The following is a 20,876-nucleotide window of genomic DNA, read 5'->3' as shown; positions in this document are numbered from 1 at the left end:
TCCATAATTGAACATTCTGTCAGGATGCCGGGGGGTTCTTTTCTGAGCTGATCAAGATAACAGCTTGCTTCTCCCATTGCATTTCACTTTGATTTTTTTTCTCTCTTCCATGTAAACTTAAATGCTCTTCCCATATTCCTATCTCCATCTCCTTGTTTCTTGGTGTCTCTTCTCCCTGAAGATCACTACATTTCAAGCTATCAGAAAGGTATCATACTAAAATGTGTTAAGAGCTTAATATTCACTGTCTGTCCCACTAAAAAGTCTATCGGACTTTTTTAGTTGTAGTTGAACACCTTCAGACAGGGTCTTCATCCTGCCTTTCTGTTTTGATGAATATGTTTTCCCTGGACCTGCTGGATGATCCTGCAGGATATCGAGAGCTGGGGGATATGGGAGGTGGGGGTGGGGGCGGGGGCGTGAGGAGTGGGCCGGGGGGGGGGGCAATCTCTTTTTCTGGCTGTTGAGTGTTGTCACATGGTGCATGCTGGACCTTGGCGTCTCATGTGTGAGCTGTTTTCTGAATCTTAGATGAGAAAAGGCCATGAAATCATGCATTCACTTTTGTGATGTTTATGAAAAGCCTCAACCCGTCCTCATGATTTGCACTGCACAGTTGTCAATGGGAGGAAATCCTCGCCAGTTTGGAAGTGAGGATTGTAGAGTGAACGCAGCAGTAGCCCTCACTAAGTTCTGGAGGCACCTGGTGCTGTGTTTGCATGCAGAAGACAGCTGCTCAAATCATCACTTGCCATTCGCAGGCCAACCCTGCGTCCTAAGGTTGCCCACAGCTTTCTCAAAAGAGATCTTTGCTGTCGCAACTGTCTTTGTTTATATGTGTGTGTTACACTCTTCTCTGTGTTCTACATTTCAGAACCGCAAATAAGTTCCTTCCTCTCATAGATGTGCCCATGTGGCCCCTCCATTTTTTACTTAATCTTTTTCTCTTGTGGTTATTTTTTCTCTCTTGCTCCTCAGAACTTCCTGAGATTTTTATTTAAACAAACTTGAGCCTTGATTTCTTTTTTTTTTTTTTATGGCAGTTTCTTTAACTTAGAAAGATGCTTCATCCTGTATTTTTTAAACTTAATATGTTAACACATTCTTTTAATTCACTAATTCTTTGTATTTTTAAAGGACTCACTGCAGTTCGAAAGGAGATCATCAAGAATAAAATCAGAGCCATTGGGAAGATGGCCCGGGTCTTTTCAGTTCTTCGGTAAGGATGTCTGTCGTTAAAGTGTGGGAATGAGAGCATTTGAGAGTACATTAGAAGCTGGTTTCAGAACAGAATTTTTAGAATTAGAATTTGGTGTTAGAACTGTAAGTCAAGTGCAGATTAGAATCAGACCTATATGTTAGAATGACTAGCAATGTTCTGGTAAACATTCACTTGGTATGAACTCAAATGCAGTAGTTTAGTGTGGATTCTGGAGCCAGGTTACCTATGAATACATTCTTAGCTGTGTAATCTTATGCCTCATTTTTCTTGTCTATAAAAGAGTGATTAAAAATGAAACCTGCTTTATATGGTTATTAAGAGGATTAAATGAGATAATATATGGGAAGCATTAAAATAACACTTGGTTATTGTGTCCTTAATTGAAAAGTAAGACCTGGCAGATTCTTTAAAATTGGAATATTTGGAGAAAATATCCCTTTCTTTGGTTCAGGGAAGGGGCAGTAAGAAGGAGAACCTGTTCTCTATCCCTATGCATTGTAACTTCCTTTAAGTACCTTTGAATTGCTGAGTGGTTAACACCTGGCATTAACCCAGGGCTTTGCTCTTCCTTCGCAGGGAAGAAAGTGAGAGTGTGCTGACTCTCAAGGGCCTGACTCCTACAGGGACACTCCCTCTGGGTGTCCTCTCAGGGGGAAAGCAGACTATTGAGACAGGTGAGTATGAGGAATGCTCCTTTCAAGGAAGGGGTGCTCCTGTTACCTAGCAGTCAGTTAAAATGAAAAATTGGAGCTCCCTCAATAAAAATATGAAATCTTGCCATTTATGACAACATGGGTGGAGCTGGAGGGTATTATGCTAAGTGAAATAAGTCAGACTGAGAAAGACAAACACCATATAATTTCACTTATATGTGGAATATTTTTAAAAAATTAACAAACTAAACAGACTCACAGATACAGAGAACAAACTGATGGTTATCAGAGGGAAGGGGAGGAGGAGGGCTCAAAGGTGAAGGGGGGAGAAAGGTACAAACTTCTAATTATAAAATAAGTCACGGGGATGCAATGTACAACACACGGAATATAACCAATAATATTGTAATACCTATGTATGGTGACAGGTGGCTACTAGACTTATCATGGTGATCACTTCATAAGGTATATAAATGTAGAATCACCATGTTGTACACCCGAAACTAATATACTGTTAAATGTCAACTATACTTTAATTAAAAAATAATTTTTTTAATTGGGACTTCTTTTAATAAATGTTACTGGAGCAACTGGATGTTCTACTGGGGGAAAAATTAATCTTGACTCTTCATATACAAAAAATCAATTCAAAATGAATTAAAACTTAGATGTAAAAGGTAAAAGCAGTAAAACTCCTCTAAGAGAAAGAATGGAGAATAGGCATTGAGGCAGCTAAAGAGCCCTTAAATAGAACACAAAAAGTACTAATCTTAAAAGAAAAAATAATTAAATTTTATTAAAATTAAGAATTTCTATTCACAAAAGTGCATGATTAAGAGAAAAGGCAAACAATAAATTGGGAGATTTTTGCAATACATAGTCTGACAAAGGACTTGTATTCAGAATATAATACATAACTATAACTCAATAAGAAAAATGCAAGCAATCAATGTTTTTAAAATGGTCCAAATTGTTTAACTGGCACCTCACAGAAGAGAGTATCAAAATGAAAAAGTCTGACAAGTGCTCGCTTTGGCAGCACATATACTAAAATTGAAACAGAATATTAGCATGGCCCCTGCACAGGAATGACACACAAATTTGTGAAACATAAAAAAACAACAACTGACGGTACCAAGTGTTGGTGAGTTTGTGGAGAACTAGCAACTAGATACATTGCTGGCCGGCTTGTTCAAACACTTTGGAAAACTTTTCTGGGCAGTAAAGCAAAACATGTCTACCCCATAACCCAGCAGTTCCACACCTGGTATTTATCAAAGAGAAATTAGTGCATATATCCCCCAAAGGTTGTGCATTAGAATGCCCACCTTAGCTTTATTGGAATAGCCCCTAATGGGAAACAACCCACATGTCCATCAATAAATAGTAGAATATATAAATATGTTATATGTATATAATGGGCTATTAACAATAAAAAATAGCATTACAAATACATGCCAAACATGGTTAAATCTCACAGACATTATGGTGAACTAAAAAAAACTAGACCCAAAAGGACACCGACTGTCTGATTTATATGATGTTCAGGACCAGGCACACTAATCAGTGATAATAGAAGTCAGAATGGACTTCCTTTAGAGGGAGAGTATTGGCCCAGAAGGGACACAGGGGACTTCTGGAGTAGGCATGTTCTATATCACTCTCTGGGTGGTAGTTACACAGGGATATATATACTTTATTTTTTTGGATAGAGTTTTTCAGAGAGGATGTTTGTCTCTTTGCCTACAAGCCATATCCCACTCCAGTGCCACAGTCACCTCTCCAAGCAGTGTCCCTTCTAAAAATTATATGGGTATTGACTTCTAAGGAGAGGGCTTCGTGGAACCCTGGAATGGAAAGATTGATATTTGACAGATTAACATAGATCTAGTCAAGCAACGGGAAGAGACATGAGATTATGTTATTGGATGACTAGTTCTGGGCATGAAAAGTGGAGTTGAAGCATTAGCAAATCAAACTAGAGTTTCATTGCCTTTTTGTCCTCCCCCTTGTTGTATTGAGTTGTTTCTACTTAAGCTTTTCTATTTTCTTTGTCATCTGCCACTTAGAGGAAGTCTCAGTTGCACAGGTTCATTGACAAACTCTGGAGCATTAGTTGAATAAGACCTTTCATTTTTCATACAACTTTACTTGGAGAGCTTTCAATCAACAATAGCCCATATGACCTTATAGCATATACTCATTTAGGTGCCACCTTGTTCCAAGAGGGACTGGAGTAAATTACAGTATACGCACAGCAAGTGAAATAAAATAAATATACTTGGAAATTGGAGCACAAAAAAAGCCACTAGGCAGCCTCAGATGTGATCTAAGCTTTTTAGTAGCCAAAATAAAGAGGGAATCCAATAAATGAATAAGATTCATAAAGACAATAAGATAAAAAACAGATCAGTTATAAAGTAGACTACATCAGAATTAAAAACTTTTGTGCTGCAAATGGAACCATGAATAAGTGAAAAGGGTCCTAACCAGTTTGGATCAGTGAATAGAGCGTCAGCCTGTGGACTCAAGAGTCCCAGGTTCAATTCCAGTCAATGGTGGGCTCAACCCCCAGGAGGGGGCGTGCAGAAGGTAGCTGATCAATGGTACTTCTCATTGATGTTTTTATCTCTCTCGCCCTCTCCCTTCCTCTCTGAAATAAATAAGTATTTTTTTTTAAAGAAAGAAAGTGAAAAACAACACACAGAATGGTTGAAAAGAAAGGCCAAATAACTCAAATTTTAAAATTGGTAAAAAAATTTAATAGACATTTCCCAAAGAAATACATATAGTCAATAAGCACATGAAAAGATGTTCAACATCATTAGATATCAAAGAAATACAAATTAAAACTATAATGATATATCACTTTACACACAGTAGGAAAGCTGTAACCAAAAAGACAGGTAATAACAAGTGTCGGTAAGAATGTGTAGAAATTAGGACCCTCATACACTACTGGTGAGGATGTAAAATGGTGCAGCCCTTTAAAGCTAATCTGACAGTTCCTTAGATGATTACACATATAGTTACCATGTGACCCAGCGGTTCCACTCCAAAGTTGTATATCCCAGAGAAATTAAAATATCCAAACAAAAAAATGTATTTAAATGTTCATAGCATTCATTGTGATAGCCAATAAATGGAAACAACCCAAATGCCCATCAACTAATGAATGGGTAAACAAAATGTGGTATATCCCTACAGTGGAATACTGTCTATATATATAAAAGGCTAAGTGACCGACCGTAAATCTGTCCCACCGGCTGGTACATACGTTGCGTACTGGCAATTTATTTATTTTTTAACATATTTCTTTATTGATTTCAGAGAGGAAGGGAGAAGGAGAGAGAGATAGAAACATCAATGATGAGAGAGAATCTTTGATCGGCTGCCTCCTGCACACCCCCTACTGGGGATTGAGCCCACAACCCAGGCATGTGGACCCTTCAGTCCGCTGGCTAACGCTTTATCCACTGAGCCAAGCCGGCTAGGGCCGTACTGGCAATTTAAAAATAAACGTCGACCCTCAGTGGATTAAGCTTCATCTCAGGCACCAAGAGGTCACCGGTTTGATTCCCTGTCAGGGCACATGTGTAGGTTGTGGGCTTGATCCCAAGTAGGGAGTGTGCAGGAGGCAGCTGATCAATGTTTCCTCTCTCATTGATGTTTCTATCTCTCCCCCTCCCTTCCTCTCTCTCTAAAAAAAATCAATAAAAAACATCTAAAAATCAATTAAAACATATTTTTTAAAAATAAATGAATAGCCCTAGCTGATTTGGCTCAGTGGATAGAGTGTCAGCCTGAGAACTGAAAGGTCCCAGGTTTGATTCCGGCCAAAGGCACATGCCTGGCTGTGGGCTCGATCCCCAGTGGGAGGCTTGCAGGAGGCAACCAATCCATGATTCTCTGTCATCATGGATGTTCCTATCTCTCTCTCCCTCTTCCTTCCTCTCTGAAATCAATAAAAATATATTTTAAAAAATAAATAAAAATAATAAAAATAAACATTGACTCACACATGTGCGATATATATAAAGCTCTCGCTGGCGCCAATCACACGCATCAGTATACAGGGAGATATTAGAATAAATTTAATCAATTTATCAGTCATTTTTTTACCAATGTTGTTTTTATATCATGTTTTTATTGTTATCATGTTGTTATTATTTATTTATCAATTTGCATATTATTTTCATATACATTTTACTAATTTTCATCTCCCACACTTCTGTTATAGAGAAAGGGCAAATAACGATATTAAAATATTTCTTCTAATTAATTTTCTTTTAATGTGCACAAATCCGTGCACCGGGCCACTAGTTCAGTCATAAAAAGGAATGAAGTAGTGATACATGCTTCAACATGAATAAACTTTGAAAACATTATGCTAAGGTAGTGATTTTTAACTGGTATGCTACAAGAATTTTTAAAACATGCAATACCTGACTATTTAGTTAAAAGCACTAACCTCTTTTCCCTTAGATTGTCAAATAAAAAATGACAATAGTGCCCTAGCCAGTTTTGCTCAGTGGATAGAGCGTCAGCCTGCGGACTGAAGGGTCCCAGGTTCAATTCCACTCAAGGACATGTACCTTGGTTGCGTGCACATCCCCAGTATGGGGTGTTCAGGAGGCAGCTGATTGATGTTTCTCTCTCATCAATGTTTCTAACTCTCTATCCCTCTCCCTTACTCTCTATAAAAAATCAATAAAATATATATTTTTTAAAAATGACAATAGTCAACACAATAGCTGACCAGTGTGAATGAATCAAAATTATACCTATGTTTTTTGTTAGATCAGCAAAAAATATTTATTTTTGGTGTGCCACAGAATTTTTATGTGTGCCATGAGATGAAAGAAACTGAAAATTGCTGTGCTGCCCTAGCTGGTTTGGCTCAGTGGCTAGAGTGTCAACCTATGGACTGAAGAGCCTTGAATCAATTCCCAGTCAAGGGTTTGAAGGTTCAATTCCCCCCACCCCCCTGGGGAACATGCAGGAGGTAATCAGTAGATGTGTCTCTGTCACATCGATGTTTCTCTCTTTATGTCTTTCCTGTCCCTTTCTACTCTCTCTAAAAATCAATGAAAAATAGCCTCAGGTGATGATTAATGACAACAACAAATAATAAACAAATAAATAAATAGTAAATAAATATTTATTTTAAAAGAACAGAAAATTGCCCTAGCCAGTTTGGCCCAGTGGCTAGAGCATTAGCCTGCGGACTGAAGGGTCCTGGGTTTGGTTCTGATCAAGGGCACATACCTTGTTTGCAGGTTCCTCCCTGGCCCTGGCCCTGGTTGGGGCACGTGCAGGAGGCAACCAATCAATGTGTTTCTCTTACATCGATATTTCTCTCTGTCTTTCCCTCTTCCACTCTCTCTAAAAATCAATGGAAAAATATCCTTGGGTGAGGATTAGTAAAAAATAAAAGAAAATCACTGTGCTAAGTGTGAGAAGCCAGTAACTAAAATCACATATTGTATGATTCCATTTATATGAAATAACCAGAGTAGCAAATCTAGGATTAAGAGGCAGATATGAGAGAGGGAAATGGGTTTATTTTAAGGTGATGAAAATGTTCTAACCATAGGTTATAGTGAATAAACTTTGCACAACTTTATTAAAATCATTGAACTGTACACTTTAAACAAGTCAATTTTATGGTATACTAGAGGCCCAGTGCACGAAATTCGTGCACTCGGAGGAGGGTCCTGGGCCTAAGCTGTCAGTTGGACATCCTTAGAGCTGCTGCGGAGGTGGGAGAGGCTCCTGCCACCACCACTGCACTCATCAGCTGTGAGCCCGGCTTTTGGTGCACTGACCACCAGGGGGCAGCTCCTGCATTGAACCTCTGCCCCCTGGTGGTCAGTGTGCGTCATAACGACGGGTTGTTCTGCCGTTCAGTCAATTTGCATATTAGGGTTTTATTATATAGGATAAATTCTATTTCAGTAAAGAAAAAAGGTCCGTTTCTCAGTTTTAAATGACTGTTTCTAAAATGCCCTTCAACATAGGCTGGTATCTTTTTTTAAAAGTATTTTTACTGACTTTGGAGAGGAAGGGAGAGGGAGAGAGAGAGATAGAAATATCAATGATGAGAGAGAATCATCCATCAACTGCCTCCTGCACGCCCCCTACTGGAGATCTAGCCTGAGACCTGAACATGTGCCCTTAACCAGAATCAAACTTGGGACCCTTCAGTCTGCAGGCCAGTGCTCTATCCACTGAGCCAAACCGGCTACAGCCAGGCCGATATCTTTTTAAAAAATATATTTTACTGATTTTTTACAGGGAGGAAGGGAGAGGAATAGATAGTTAGAAACATCAATGAGAGAGAAACAAACATTGATCAGCTGCCTCCTACACATCTACTGGGGATGTGCCTGCAACCAAGGTACATGCCCTGACCGGAATTGAACCTGGGACCTTTCAGTCTGCAGGCCAACACTCTATCCACTGAGCCAAACCGGTTAGGGCCCAGGCCGGTATTAAGATACCCAATGCAAAAAGCAATTCTAGGAGGGCCCCAAACAATGTAATACTAGTACATATTTTGCCACATAGCTTTTAAACTATAATTAGGCCAACACTTGGTATACAATTTCGGGCAATGCTTTGTTCTCCCTCTTCCTCACACTTGGGCTTGATATACTGTTTGAAGGCATTATGGTCTTCTTGAGAAAGTTTATTTGTTCTATTTGAGGAGATTAGAGAGGTTGTGACATTGCTTTAGCACATGCCTACATATGGTTGACAAATGTAAGCACTTGATAAGTTGATTCCAAGTTTCCATTTTCACATTGTGTTAGGAAGTTAACTTTCCATTCTCCCATTTCTCCTGTCTTGCGGATATATAAAGCCTAAGGCTGGGCAAGCTGTTACTGTTCATTATTCTTCCCTGCCTTCTTTTAAAAGTTGGTATTTGTGGAACTGACAGGGTTCTCCTAATAGGATCGTTCTTGCTACTACAACCTATAACCTTTTCATATTTTAGGGCTTTTACTGTCTTAACAGAAGATGCAGTGAAGTTTACCTATTGGTACAAATGGTTTCCTTTTCTCTCTCTGAGGACGAAGGCCTTCTTAGTAATTGGGCTTCTCTCTCACACAGTGAATGAAAGTCACATTGTTGGAAATATGAGCCTCTGTTGTATCTCTAATCCCAGATGGTACATGAATTGTATCCAGAATTGAACAGTTTTATGCCTTTGCCAGCTTAGTACTCCTCACCTGGACAAGATATAACCCTTCACTTATAATCCGGTTTTCTCTCCTTTCAAATGCCAGTATGTTATTCAAAGGCCTTCTTTTATTGTTAAGTAATTTAAAACAATTGGACTCCACATAAGTTGCTTGAGAACAATCAGAAGTAATTTTAGGTATGTTTTTTTAATAGGACCCAGCAGCAGCTCATTTAATACCATCTGAGCTATTACCCAAGAATGGTTGTAATGTTAAATTATTTGACTCTATGTGAATGTCAAGACATAAATTAGCATCTGGCTACTTAAAATCAGGAAAGCTCCCTAGCCAGTTTGGACTGAAGGGTCCTGGGTTCGATTCCAGTCAAGGGCACATACCTCAGTTGCAGGCTCAATTCCATGTCCTGGTCAGGGCAAGTGCAGGAGACAACCAATCCATGTGTCTCTCACATGGATGTTTCTCTCTCTGTGTGTCTCTCCCTCCCTTCCACTCTTTCTAAAAGCCAATGGCAAAGCACCCTCGGATGAGGATTAACAACAAAAAAGTAAATAAATAAAAAAGTAAAAAGCAGAAAAAAATAAAATCAGGAAAGCAACATAACTCTTGGTTTCTATAGTCAGCTTGACTGACTCCATGGACTTAGGTGTAGATGCCATTAGCTGAAAGGTTCCCATGCTCCCTGAAATGTTAGAAACTCTCCTTACCTCACATTGCCCCTGCCCCCAATTTAGTTTTCACAATAATCCCCTTGCTTCTCTAACTAGTGGACTTTTATTATGGATGGGAATAGGCTAAAAGGTGGGACCCCAGGATGTCTGCTGGCAGCATTGCTGTTGGTTTACTCACTCGTTTTCTGTCTTCATTTTTGCATGCCACTGCTCCTGCCTCTTACAGCCACAGTAGAAGCGGTAGAGGCCCAGGAAGGTATGGCCATATTCCTGTGATAGATGTGATCATGTGTCTGTCTACTGGTTTTAAAAAGCTTTGTCTACATTTGGAATCTTTTATTATTGCATCACCAGAACTGTAACCGTGAGAAAAGGAATAGGTATTTCTAGGCATGCTCACAAAGTATTACAAATGACCCTCTCCACAGCTAAAGTCCTTTCTGGGCTGTTTTAATGCAATGGCTGAAGCGTAGGCAACTGGTCAAGAGGGACCAAGTGGGTTAATCCTCTAGCTCAGCGGTTCTCAACCTGTGGGTCGTGACCCCTTTGGCAGTCGAACGACCCTTTCACAGAGGTCACCTAAGACCATCCTGCATATCAGATATTTACATTAGGATTCATAACAGTAGCAACATTACAGTTATGAAGTAGCAACAAAAATAATTTTATGGTTGGGTCACAACATGAGGAACTGTATTAAAAGGGCCAGAAGGTTGAGAACCTCTGCTGTAGCTCTCCCATATATAAGAGATTATTAGAGATTCAAACAGGCCAACCTCTTTATCCAACGATAATAAGAGCAGAGGCAAGAGTAGACAGGAAGTTAATTTGGTTAATTTCTGAGGTTGGCCTAAGGCAGTCAAGCTAAATTATCTTTGTTTCTATGAAAGCAAATTTGAAGTAACAAATAATCTGCAATCTGTGGATGAAAACCATTGTAATTCATATTGTTTTATAAATTTGTTTTATTAGGTAAGGTGATTCAAAATGGGAATAGTTTCCTTGACAATACAAAAGTTCAATCAAAGAAAATATCTAAAAGCTATTCTTTAGATGGCTTTTAACTTATGTTCAGCTCCTGGTTGTGCAAGATAAAAAGCTGTCCTTATAAACAAAAAGACTAGTTCTTTTGTTGCTTTTTTTCTGTGGTCAATGTAATGTTTGTGCTTAAGTAACTACTCTGTTTAATCTGTTCTATTATTCCAGCATTTCCTTTTTTTTTTCTCCCATTGAGCACGTTTCTGGCATAAGAAACTCTTTCCCAAATGTTCTGGGACTAAGGAGGAACTTGTTTCCTTTTTGTCAGGTATACTTCTGCTATGACTAATTGTGTTGTGCTCCTATGAAAATTACTTTCACAGTTTCAGCTGCCCTGGGGGCCTTAAGAATTGGTAGCTTTGCCCTGACCGGTTTGACTCAGGGGATAGAGCTTTGGCCTGGGGACTAAAGGGTCCCAGGTTCCATTCCAGTCAAGGGCATGTACCTTGGTTGTGGGCATATCCCCAGTGTGGGGTGTGCAGGAGGCAGCTGATCAATGTTTCTCTCTCATTGATGTTTCTGACTCTCTATCCCTCTCCCTTCCTCTCTGTAAAAAATCAATAAAATATATTTTTAAAAAAAAGAATTGGTAGCTTCAAGTCAAAGCTAATTCAAATCAAATATTGCCTATTATCCTCACCAGCCCTGTGCTCCCTGGCCACTCTTCTGTGTTTTTCTCTAGGAGGCTGCTGTGTGCTAAGAAACTTGAAGCTTGTCGCTTTGCTGTCTAATTGAGCTCCTCCCTTTCCTGTTTTTCTGTAGCCATCAGAGGGTTTTCGCGTCAGCACAGGATCCGGAGTTTTGATGAAGCCCGAGGTCTGGACCTAATTAATGAGCGGATGCCACCCCGAAAAGATAGCCAAGGGAAGTTGACAACCCCCGTACAATCTAATACTTCGCACAGGAGCGAGAAGGGGAAAAAGGCCAGCCATGACTCAGAGCCCTGCAGTGGCACAGGTGGACCCAAAACTTAAGAGCAAATTGTATTTATTTATTTATTATTGGAAAACAAAACAAAGCAACTTAAACCTGGAGGTGCATTCATAACATACACTCTGCATTTATTCTGGAAGAAAGGCGACCATTTTATAAATTCTTCTAATTTATGTCTAACATAAATATAAGCAGTGCATCTGTTTTGTTTTCCCTTTTCTTCTTAATTTTTAGGAACTGATCTGATTGACTGATACATATGTGAGGTTTTGTGCTATAAGAGGCACCTTCTCCTAATAAAAGGGCCTTGGAAACCTCCACCCTGGGTTTCTGACTTGAACCAGCCAGACTTTCTCTTGTTTTCAGAATGTAATGTCTTTCATTGCAGACTAATAACTTTTCAAACACAGGAAGGTGTTTCCCTTTCTACATGGTACCATTGAAGAAGATCTCTTAGATGTCAGTGGCTTAAACTTCTCTTCTTATGGAAAACTTGATTATAGTAGAATTTGTAAGTGAATAACCGAACCCAGTGATTTTAAGAGCCAAGGGGAATGTTTTCCATAACCCACTTTCTTCTGGACTCTCAGTTCCTTTCACTGTGCTCTGGTGAGGCAGAATAAAAGGTAATGAGGGATTTCTTGGAATTACTTAAAATTCATTCATCTAGCTCTGGGCATGGCTAGTTTAAACTTCCCTTAAAACTTTGGAGGCTTCTTAAATGTTGCCAGATTCTTTGGCTTTCATTTTTGGACCCCAGGTGATTTACTCTGTCTACAAAGGAAGCTACATGTCTAAATATTTTATAAATGCCCTCTGTACAACCTTCAGTATAAGCACTGATGCCCTGCTGTGTATTGCATCAGCTATTATAGCATCTATTCTCCCATTGTCCTTTTTTCTGTGTCAGTATTTTTTTAATCAACTGGGATAATGAAAACAGACTAGGGTAGAATGATCCCTTATGAATCGGAGGTCTTGGTAAAGGGCATTGGACAAGTGAGGAATTTCATATCTTCTACATCAATTACAGGGTGTTTATCTTTCAACACTCATCAGGTTGAACTGTCTGTCAGCATATTGTGGAATACGAAGACAAGTGTTCAGATATAATGTTTGAATAATCATCCCTTGATTTTTCAAGTCACAACCAACTGGGAAGAAAACCTCGGGGGTTCTTGGGCTCCCATTTTTGGTTTTACCTGGTGACAGGTGCTATGTCATAATACTCATTGGCCAGCTTTGCAGTAAGTGTGTATATCTGGGCAACACTACACCAAAGTGCATATTTATGGAATTCCTTCATGTCATTTGGGCTGTCGGAGTCCAGCACAAGAGCACGTATCTCAGACAGTAAGACCTTATGTTGGGAACTTCAAGGACAACACAAACTTTATCCAAAAAACTATTTCATTAGAAATATCTCTGTTTTCTATATCTTTTGTTAACAGTTTCCAGTCTGTTTATGACAAAGATCAGAGCATTGAAGGGATTGTAATTTGATGACGTGAATTAGTCTGCTTAAACAGATAGGCAGGATCCCCAGCTGGTGTGGCTCAGTGGGTTAGAGCATCATCCTGCACACTGAAAGGTCACAAGTTGTTTCCTGTCAGGACACATGAGGTTTCAGGTTCTGTCCGTGGGGGTGGGGCGGGGGTGAGGGGGGGACCAATAGATGTTTCTCTTTTTCCCTCTTCCTCTCTAAAATCAATAAAAAAGCATGTCCTCCGGTGAGGATTAAAAACCATATTAAAAAAAAAAGGTAAGAAGGATATTGAGGACAGAGATAAAAGATCTCGTGCTGGGTTGCAGTAAAAACTGTGCAAGAAGGGAGAAAAAATCTTTACTGATGGCCATTTCTTTACAATGGAATTCGTCACCTGGGTATCCTCAGCCTGCTTCTCTCCGTCCCAGGAGAGAAAAGACCGCTGTTCTGGAAGTCTCACCTAAAGTGAAAGTCAGTCCACGTGACACATTTGATAGATGGGGTCCCTTATCCCTTTCTCCTCTTCACTGAGGTGGTTGTTTTACATACACAACCCACAGGTAGAAACCACTCTTATGGGCTTCAGTCGCAGGCAAGTAGTGGAATAGTTATTATACATCCATATAAGCAAGAAATAATATTGTGCTAGTCAAAAGGATGCTTATGTAGGACTATCTTTATTATCCTCTCAAAAAGAAGCAGTGCGGTCAAGCAAGTGTCCTTGACAGGCATGGCCAAAGGATGTACCTCACAGGTGCCCTTTGAGCTGTTGAAGGATCCGCCACAGCAGAGAGGTGAGAAGTCGTCATTCAAGAAAATTGGAGTTTAAAATGCAGCAGCAACAGGTCTTGAAGGACGTTAGGTTTGAAAATCCTGTTGAATTCTAAAGGAAAAGGTATTTCTGATATTCTGTGGATAGCTGGGGTGTGTGTTTCAAGAATTTAAAAAGCTGTGTGTGAAGTGTATCTGTAAGGTACAGATAGCTTCCTAAAGTGCCACTGTCACTCGGTGTACCTACATAGGCTGGCGGCTCTGACTGAAGACAGGTTGCAGGGGTGGGCAAACTTTTTGACTCGAGGGCCACAATGGGTTCTTAAACTGGACCGGAGGGCCGCAACAAAAGCATGGATGGAGTGTTTGTGTGAACTAATACATGTGAACACTGCTGCTGGTGAAGGAGCGGAGGGGAGAGCAAGAGAACCCTCCGCTCTTTCGGCTCCGTGGGCCGGATAGAACAGCCGAACGGCCCGGATCCGGCCCGTGGGCCGTAGTTTGCCCACGGCTGGGTTAGAGGCATGAACCTTAAGAATATAAACTCTGGGTGGGGGGGGTGGAGGGGGTCAATTGGTTAGAGCATCGTCCCAATAGGCCAGGGCTATGGATTCGTTCCCCAGAAAACTGTATAGCCCGGCCAGTGTGGCTCTATGGATCGAGCCTTGTCCCATGCACCAAGAGGTCACCAGTTCCATTCCTGGTCAGGGCACATATAAGAATCCACCAATGAATGCATAAATGGGTGGAACAACAATTTGATGTTTCTATCTTTCTCAAATCAATAAATAATCTTTTTAAAAAGGAATAAATTGTAATCACAGTACTTGTTCTTCATTCCAGATTTCATTGGAGGGTATAGCATATTTTTAAACATTTTAATCTAAACAGCAACTCCCAAGATGGCTGATTGTCTGCCCTGAATTTGCCTTAGGACCACTATCTCCATCATTTCAACGAACGTTCTAACTGCAGTCAGAGGTCTGAGGATTGCTGTTTTCAAAGCCTCTTCTACTCAGTCTCCCCCCTGCATGCTCTAAAGATCCTAAAAATACTTCATTCTTGTTCTCCTTCACTTTAAGATCCACAGGGACCTTATTTTCTTCAACTTCTCTTATTGGGGGGGTGGGGGCCGAAATGAGGGCTTCTTTATAAACATTTGTGGAATTCCATTTTAGACATGACACTTCTTAAGGACCAGTTTTCCCAATTTCATCTACATCCACATCATGTGAAATTTCAAATTGACCAGATGACGATTTTTTAAATAGATATTTAAAAACTCACCCTGGCTGGTGTGGTTCAGTGGTTAGAAAGCCAGCCCAAGCACTGAAGAGTCATGGGTATGATTCCCGATCAAAGACATGTCACGTACCTGGGTTGCAGGTTCGATCCCCAGCCTTAGCCCAGGCGCATGTGGGAGGCAATCAATTGATGTTTCTCTATCTCCTCTCTCTCTCCCCCTCCCTTCCACTCTCTAAAAATTAATGGAGAAAATATCCTTGGGTGAGAATTAACAAAAAAAAACTACTCATCTAACATCAGTTCAAAACACATCCTTTTTATATCTCTGTGTTCTGAATATTTGGAGCAAAAAAAAAACAAACAAACCTATAAGCCGTGTGTGTGTGTGTGTGTGTGTGTAATAGAATGCTAAAACAAAAGCAGCCTCAGCTTTCTTTAAAACGGCGAGGTCACACCAGTTATGGGTACAGACACTATTGATTCCATGGCCTTTTGTGACTAGATATTGATCAGTGCAATAAAAATTGCTCATCACACTCTGGTGGGCTTGATGTGGCTCCTTGCCTAGGACAGATGCATCAGACTCTCAGGAATATCAATATATTTCATCTCCTTTTATCTATATTTACACTGCCTTTTTGTTCCTATAGTTTCTTTTCCTGATAACTTGGACATAAGTTCAAAATAAGTAAAGAAAAATTCCTCATTATATTGTCACAGAATGATATTAATGACAAGGGTAGGATTTCTTCAAATTGGATAACTTTGGGGCCTTTCAGCCTGGTGTTGTCCCTTAGATCCTCTTCTGAGTAATTTTAAAACACAAAGTTTGAACCCTAGCTGGTTTGGCTCAGTGGATAGAGCGTCAGCCTGCGACTGAAAGGTCCCAGGTTTGATTCCGGTCAAGGGCATATACCTTGGTTGCGGGCATATCCCCAGTGGGGGGTGTGCAGGAGGCAGCTGATCGATGTTTCTCTCTCATCAATGTTCCTAACTCTATCCCTCTCCCTTCATCTCTGTAAAAAAATCAATAAAATATATTTATAAAATAAAATAAAAATATCAGACCATGTCTGTGCGAGGTACAGCAGGGCTTCCTGCTCTGGCATCACGAGAGTCTCCAGCCTCGCAGAGTGACAATGGCTAAGAGTGGTTTCCTCTGCCCTCCTGTTTTATGCCAACATTGTAGACAATAGCCAGAATTTTTTACTGTACCTTGTCTATAAATAGATTTCACACAGTCTTGGGAATTAAGTTCATCCTGACCAATCTGGGTGACCAGTCAGTGAAAACGGTTTTTAGAAAGAGCTTGCCCCAGGTTGACTGATTTAGAGTTTCTTCTTGTGTTAATTATCAGATATTTCCCCTTCAGTGTTGGTGCTGAAAATTACTTCCAAACCCATAAAGACTTGTTGAGGACATTCTAGAATCCCCCGTATTATTATAGTTGTTACAGTAACCGTGGAACCCACTTTTTTCAAAGCTTTATTCAGTGTTCCCTACCCAGGCAGAAAAGGTTTCAGAGGGAGGACGAATCCCCTAGTTGTGGGAATGAGGCTGCCGTTTCCTAAATTATTTGTGGTTAGAACCATGGATACCACCTTGTCTAGCACTTGGTCCGCATCATTTCTGCAATCTGCTGTAAGAGGGAGTGGAGGGCAGCCTAGGGAGCCTCAACACTAGCTGGAGGGGGGTCTGGATTACCCAGAGGACAGGTCCCTCTTCAGCACTGCGGTGATCAGGTGCTTGTAGGAAAGCCATACAAAGAGCAGATGTGTGTAGGGCAGCGGTTCTCAACCTGTGGGTTTGCGACCCCTTTGGCGGTCGAACGGCCCTTTCACAGGGGTTGCCTAAGACTATCCTGAATATCAGATATTTACATGACGATTCATAACAGTAGCAACATTACAGTTACGAAGTAGCAACGAAAATAATTTTATGGTTGGGTCACACCATGAGGAACTGTATTAAAACGGCCAGAAGGTTGAGAACCACTGGTGTAGAGGAAGAACGTTGTGTGGTCAAGAAACAAGGTTGTTACTCTTGTCTTGAGTCGAGCAGAGACCTGTGTGAACAGTAGGGCTTTGTGCCTTCGACAGTGTGAAAGAGGGAGCCTGTGTTACTCTGAGGCTGGGCCTGACCTGCCTCTGTCTAGTCAGCCGAAGTGAATGGGTCAGGGTTTCTGCCTTCATCTATGCAGTCACAAAGGTGAAGATGATCCTGGAGAGTATATTCCCTCCCAGGAGGCCTTGGCCTCACGCCCCAGCAACCTTGCTAAATAACACCTTTGTCTGAGATAGGGTTATGTACCTTCTCTTCTACATCCTCATGACAAGTCTACATGGCTTAAGATCAAGAAGTGAGGACATGGCCGTCGACCGTCCCTCCAGGCAGCTCTGAAGGGGGGCCATGCACACTGCCTTCCTGTAAGTTCGTGCCCAGACTCCTTTCCCTCCCTTGACTAACTGTTTCCAAATAACTTTTTTTTCCATGTTAAAGTGCAGTGCATGTCCTAGGGAGGAGGCCTACCACGGGTCTTGACCTGGGGCAATAAAGATGCGTCTTTTGTCTGTCAGAGCACCTTTTGGAAGATGCCGCCATGAACCCTCGCTTTTCCTTTCTTGGCGCACTGTGACCAATAGCTGTTTTTCCTAATAGAAATGTCAGCAGGTATTTTCCAAGAAAAGATCTGGTTTTCCTTCCTAACGAGGTGGTCAGATGTATGCGGTTAACTGGTGGCGTACTTTTTTAAAGGCTTCTCTGGATGATGGGTTGTTTCCTTGTGTTTAGAGATTACTTGCTTTTCAGTTATGTTAAAGAGAATGGTGGAAATGTTATTTATTGGCAGAAATCATTTATCAACTGTTTTGTGAACAAGAAAATTTGTTAAAACTTTCTTACTGTAAATTGGAAGTCATCTTTAAAAAAGAAAAGAAAACACTCTTAAAATTAAATGTTGGCTCCCTGTGTGTATTTCCTGGTGGGGGCACTTATACTTGGCTCTTACCATTCGGTGCTTCCACAAGAGGGGAAAGCCTGACTTGGACGTCTGGCCCGGTCTCTGGAAATGCCAAGCAATCCCGCTCTCGAGGAAAGGAATCCCCTCACAGAGAAAGACGCTTCCTCTGCCGCTTGCACCCGCTCATTTTAGACCAGCTCGGTGGCTGCAGTGGCGTGTCTACTTCTCCCACTCAGCACCCACTCCCTTGCCCAACCTCCTTCCTGGCACTCTGCCCGCTACTAACACGTTCAAGTCCCAGCTCTTCGTGTGGCTTCTCCAGGACAGGCTGCTCCTCAAAGACACAGAAGGAAAACGTCCCAGGAAACCAAACCCTTGCAAAAGATGTAATTATGACGGGGGTTTAAGAACTCTGCAAGTGGTCCTAATAATAGACATGGATGAATTCTGTCTTAGGAGAAGTTGCGGGAGCCAGAGAAGAGTTGAATGTGGAGGTGAGGTGGACTGCTCAGGAAAGGCAGTGTTGGGCCATCCTCTTGATTCCTCTGACAAGAAGAAATACGCGGATTTACAAGGAAAAGTAAATTCCACTGAGCAACAACGGGGCAGGGATAGAAAAAGCGCGCAGGGCCCTTGGAGTAGACAGCGTGTCCAGGAGGGAATTCTATCGGTTATGCAGTGAAGGAGGAAGTCTGAACCCAGGGCCTGCAGGCCTGAGTGAGGCAAGTTCACTGTAAGTACGTACAGTGACATCAGGGGCCACAGTACAATTTATAGGCCAGGAAACGAGCCCAGATTTCTAATTTCGAAGAAGCCAAGTATGCATTTTGGGATCTTTCCCAATAAATGGCGTCCTGGCTCAGCAATGTCCTTATACCCCAGCTAAACATTCAATGAAATGAGACCACATTTACCCTATTTCCAGCGTTGTGAGAAAGAATATTTTTAAGCCCGGAAATGAGTAACGGTTACCTCTCCCTGGACATTGAGTCCCACTTCCTTGCCTGCTCTATGTAATTGCATGGCCTTGTTTTTGTATCATGACTTTCGGGTTTTAGGAAAAGCCTTCAATGTTGAGGCAGTGGGCTAGTAACTTAATGGTAACTGGGGCCGTCTTTATAACGTTGCTGCAGTTGAGGAGAAGGTTCATCACAGAACTCAAGGCGGCGGAAGACAAGGCGATTCTTTGTTTGGAGGCCAGAGCACTACCTCACGATGTCCACTGGCCGGCAACGCAGCCCTCTTATCCTCCTTATCTGAGTGTGCCCGCGCTAGGAAAGAAGCTGATGCAGACCTAGTTTCCCAGCTCCTGGTCTGTGTGCCCTTTGTGGCTGAGTCCACTTGGCTGGGCTTCCCTCTGAGGTCATCACTTATTTATCCTTGCCTTTTAAACTCTGCTTTCTGAAGAGCTGTCAGCCGCTTGCTCTTACTTTCGTGAGAACTGAAAGAGGCTCATTCCTCCAGCGCAGTTCTCCAAGGCACCCATCTGCGCCTGGTGCTGTGCGCTCGTCTATAAACGGAGGGGAGAGGGGCGGCGGGTGATGCCAGGGCAGAGGCTTCCTTGGAGATAGACTAGATACTGGACAAAAGGCCGCGTCCTTTCTCAGCCTTGGCGATTCATGCGATTGACACTGAGGAGCCTGAATAGGTCCCAGTTCCTTCATGGGTGCTATAGAAAGGAGGTCTGTGCAAGGCAGGCCTGGAAGCCTCATGCTCTATTCCCATGGGGATATACTCACTCACCCTGGCTGCCCACACTACCCACACCTGACCTGGAGTGGGAACTTCTTCACTCGAGATCCCTTTCCTTACAGGGACGATACCCCAAATCTTGGATTCCAAGGGCCCAGGTCATGCTGCTGCCAGCTTAGGGAGGTCCTCCAAGCCTCACCATGGGTCTCTCGTGTTCCTCTTCAGTTGTTTCTGTTCCCAGGAAGGTTTGGCTTGGATGAGGGCCATCAGGAGAACTTGGTATTGGCAGGAGCTGGAATCAGGAGGGGACCCAGGAGAAAGGGGTGGAGCCCAGAGGATGCAACATCATCGGGATTTGTACTGTTGTGCCTGAGTGACTTGGTTTCAATTCCTCACTACGTGGTCTTCCTCTCTAGAGAGGTCCCAACTCTTTGAAAGGAACCGTGCTTTCTTCGCTAATCCATTCTGGTCTGTTTGTTCAGCTCTCCTGGCAGGAAGAGAGCACTCTTCTGAGAGCACAGATAAAAACCCGCTTAAAGCCTAACTGAAGAGGGTGTCGGAGCCCATCCCTGTGGAGGAGAAGGGAGAGCAGCACCCCTCCGTTGTCCAATATGGGGGCTGGGGCACAGTGCCGGGTGCCAGCTCAGGGTAGATCTGAGCGTGCCATTCGGATGCCAGGCTCCCTGTGCTAGATAAACACACTCCTCAAGAAATGAGAGTTCAGGTTTATGTCTTCTGGGATCCCTTGCTTCCTTTTTCCCACTTGAGAAATAAAACTGAATTCTCTGCTCACCCTCCTCACTCACAATAAAACACGACTTCAGTGCTATTTCCATTCACCCTTCCCCTTGGTGACAGAGGTTGGTTTTCACGGTGACCCGCATTCCTGTACAGCTGTACAGCCAGCCACCCTCTTCCCCCGCCCCACTTGGGAAGAGCCACATCTATTGGTAGTCTCTTGGCTAATCATCCCTCAGGGTGACGGACATGGACAGACCTCT

General features: G+C 42.0%; 1 protein-coding gene and 1 pseudogene across 5 annotated transcripts in view; both read left to right on the top strand.

Annotated features, from left to right (window-relative positions):
• The window catches only part of PPP3CC (protein phosphatase 3 catalytic subunit gamma), a 93,931-nt gene extending 81,869 nt beyond the window's left edge, over window positions 1–12,062 (top strand). For 2 of the 5 annotated variants that reach the window (XM_059696015.1, XM_059696010.1), the window contains exons 11-15: window positions 182–208; window positions 1,138–1,219; window positions 1,799–1,896; window positions 9,978–10,007; window positions 11,552–12,062. In XM_059696015.1, the coding sequence (XP_059551998.1) occupies window positions 182–208; window positions 1,138–1,219; window positions 1,799–1,896; window positions 9,978–10,007; window positions 11,552–11,763 (449 nt within the window). In that variant the 3' untranslated portion in view covers window positions 11,764–12,062. The remainder of the gene's footprint in view (window positions 1–181; window positions 209–1,137; window positions 1,220–1,798; window positions 1,897–9,977; window positions 10,008–11,551) is intronic. The other 3 variants (XM_059696013.1, XM_059696011.1, XM_059696014.1) reach the window with 3 other exon arrangements.
• Window positions 2,899–2,998, top strand: LOC132236258 (U6 spliceosomal RNA; annotated as a pseudogene).
• Window positions 12,063–20,876: the final 8,814 nt, after the last annotated feature.

This window comes from Myotis daubentonii, chromosome 5 (assembly GCF_963259705.1).
Source record: "Myotis daubentonii chromosome 5, mMyoDau2.1, whole genome shotgun sequence".
Classification (NCBI taxonomy): domain Eukaryota; kingdom Metazoa; phylum Chordata; class Mammalia; order Chiroptera; family Vespertilionidae; genus Myotis; species Myotis daubentonii.
Note: the sequence above shows the minus strand (reverse complement) of the source record. Positions and strands in the feature narration are given on the sequence as shown.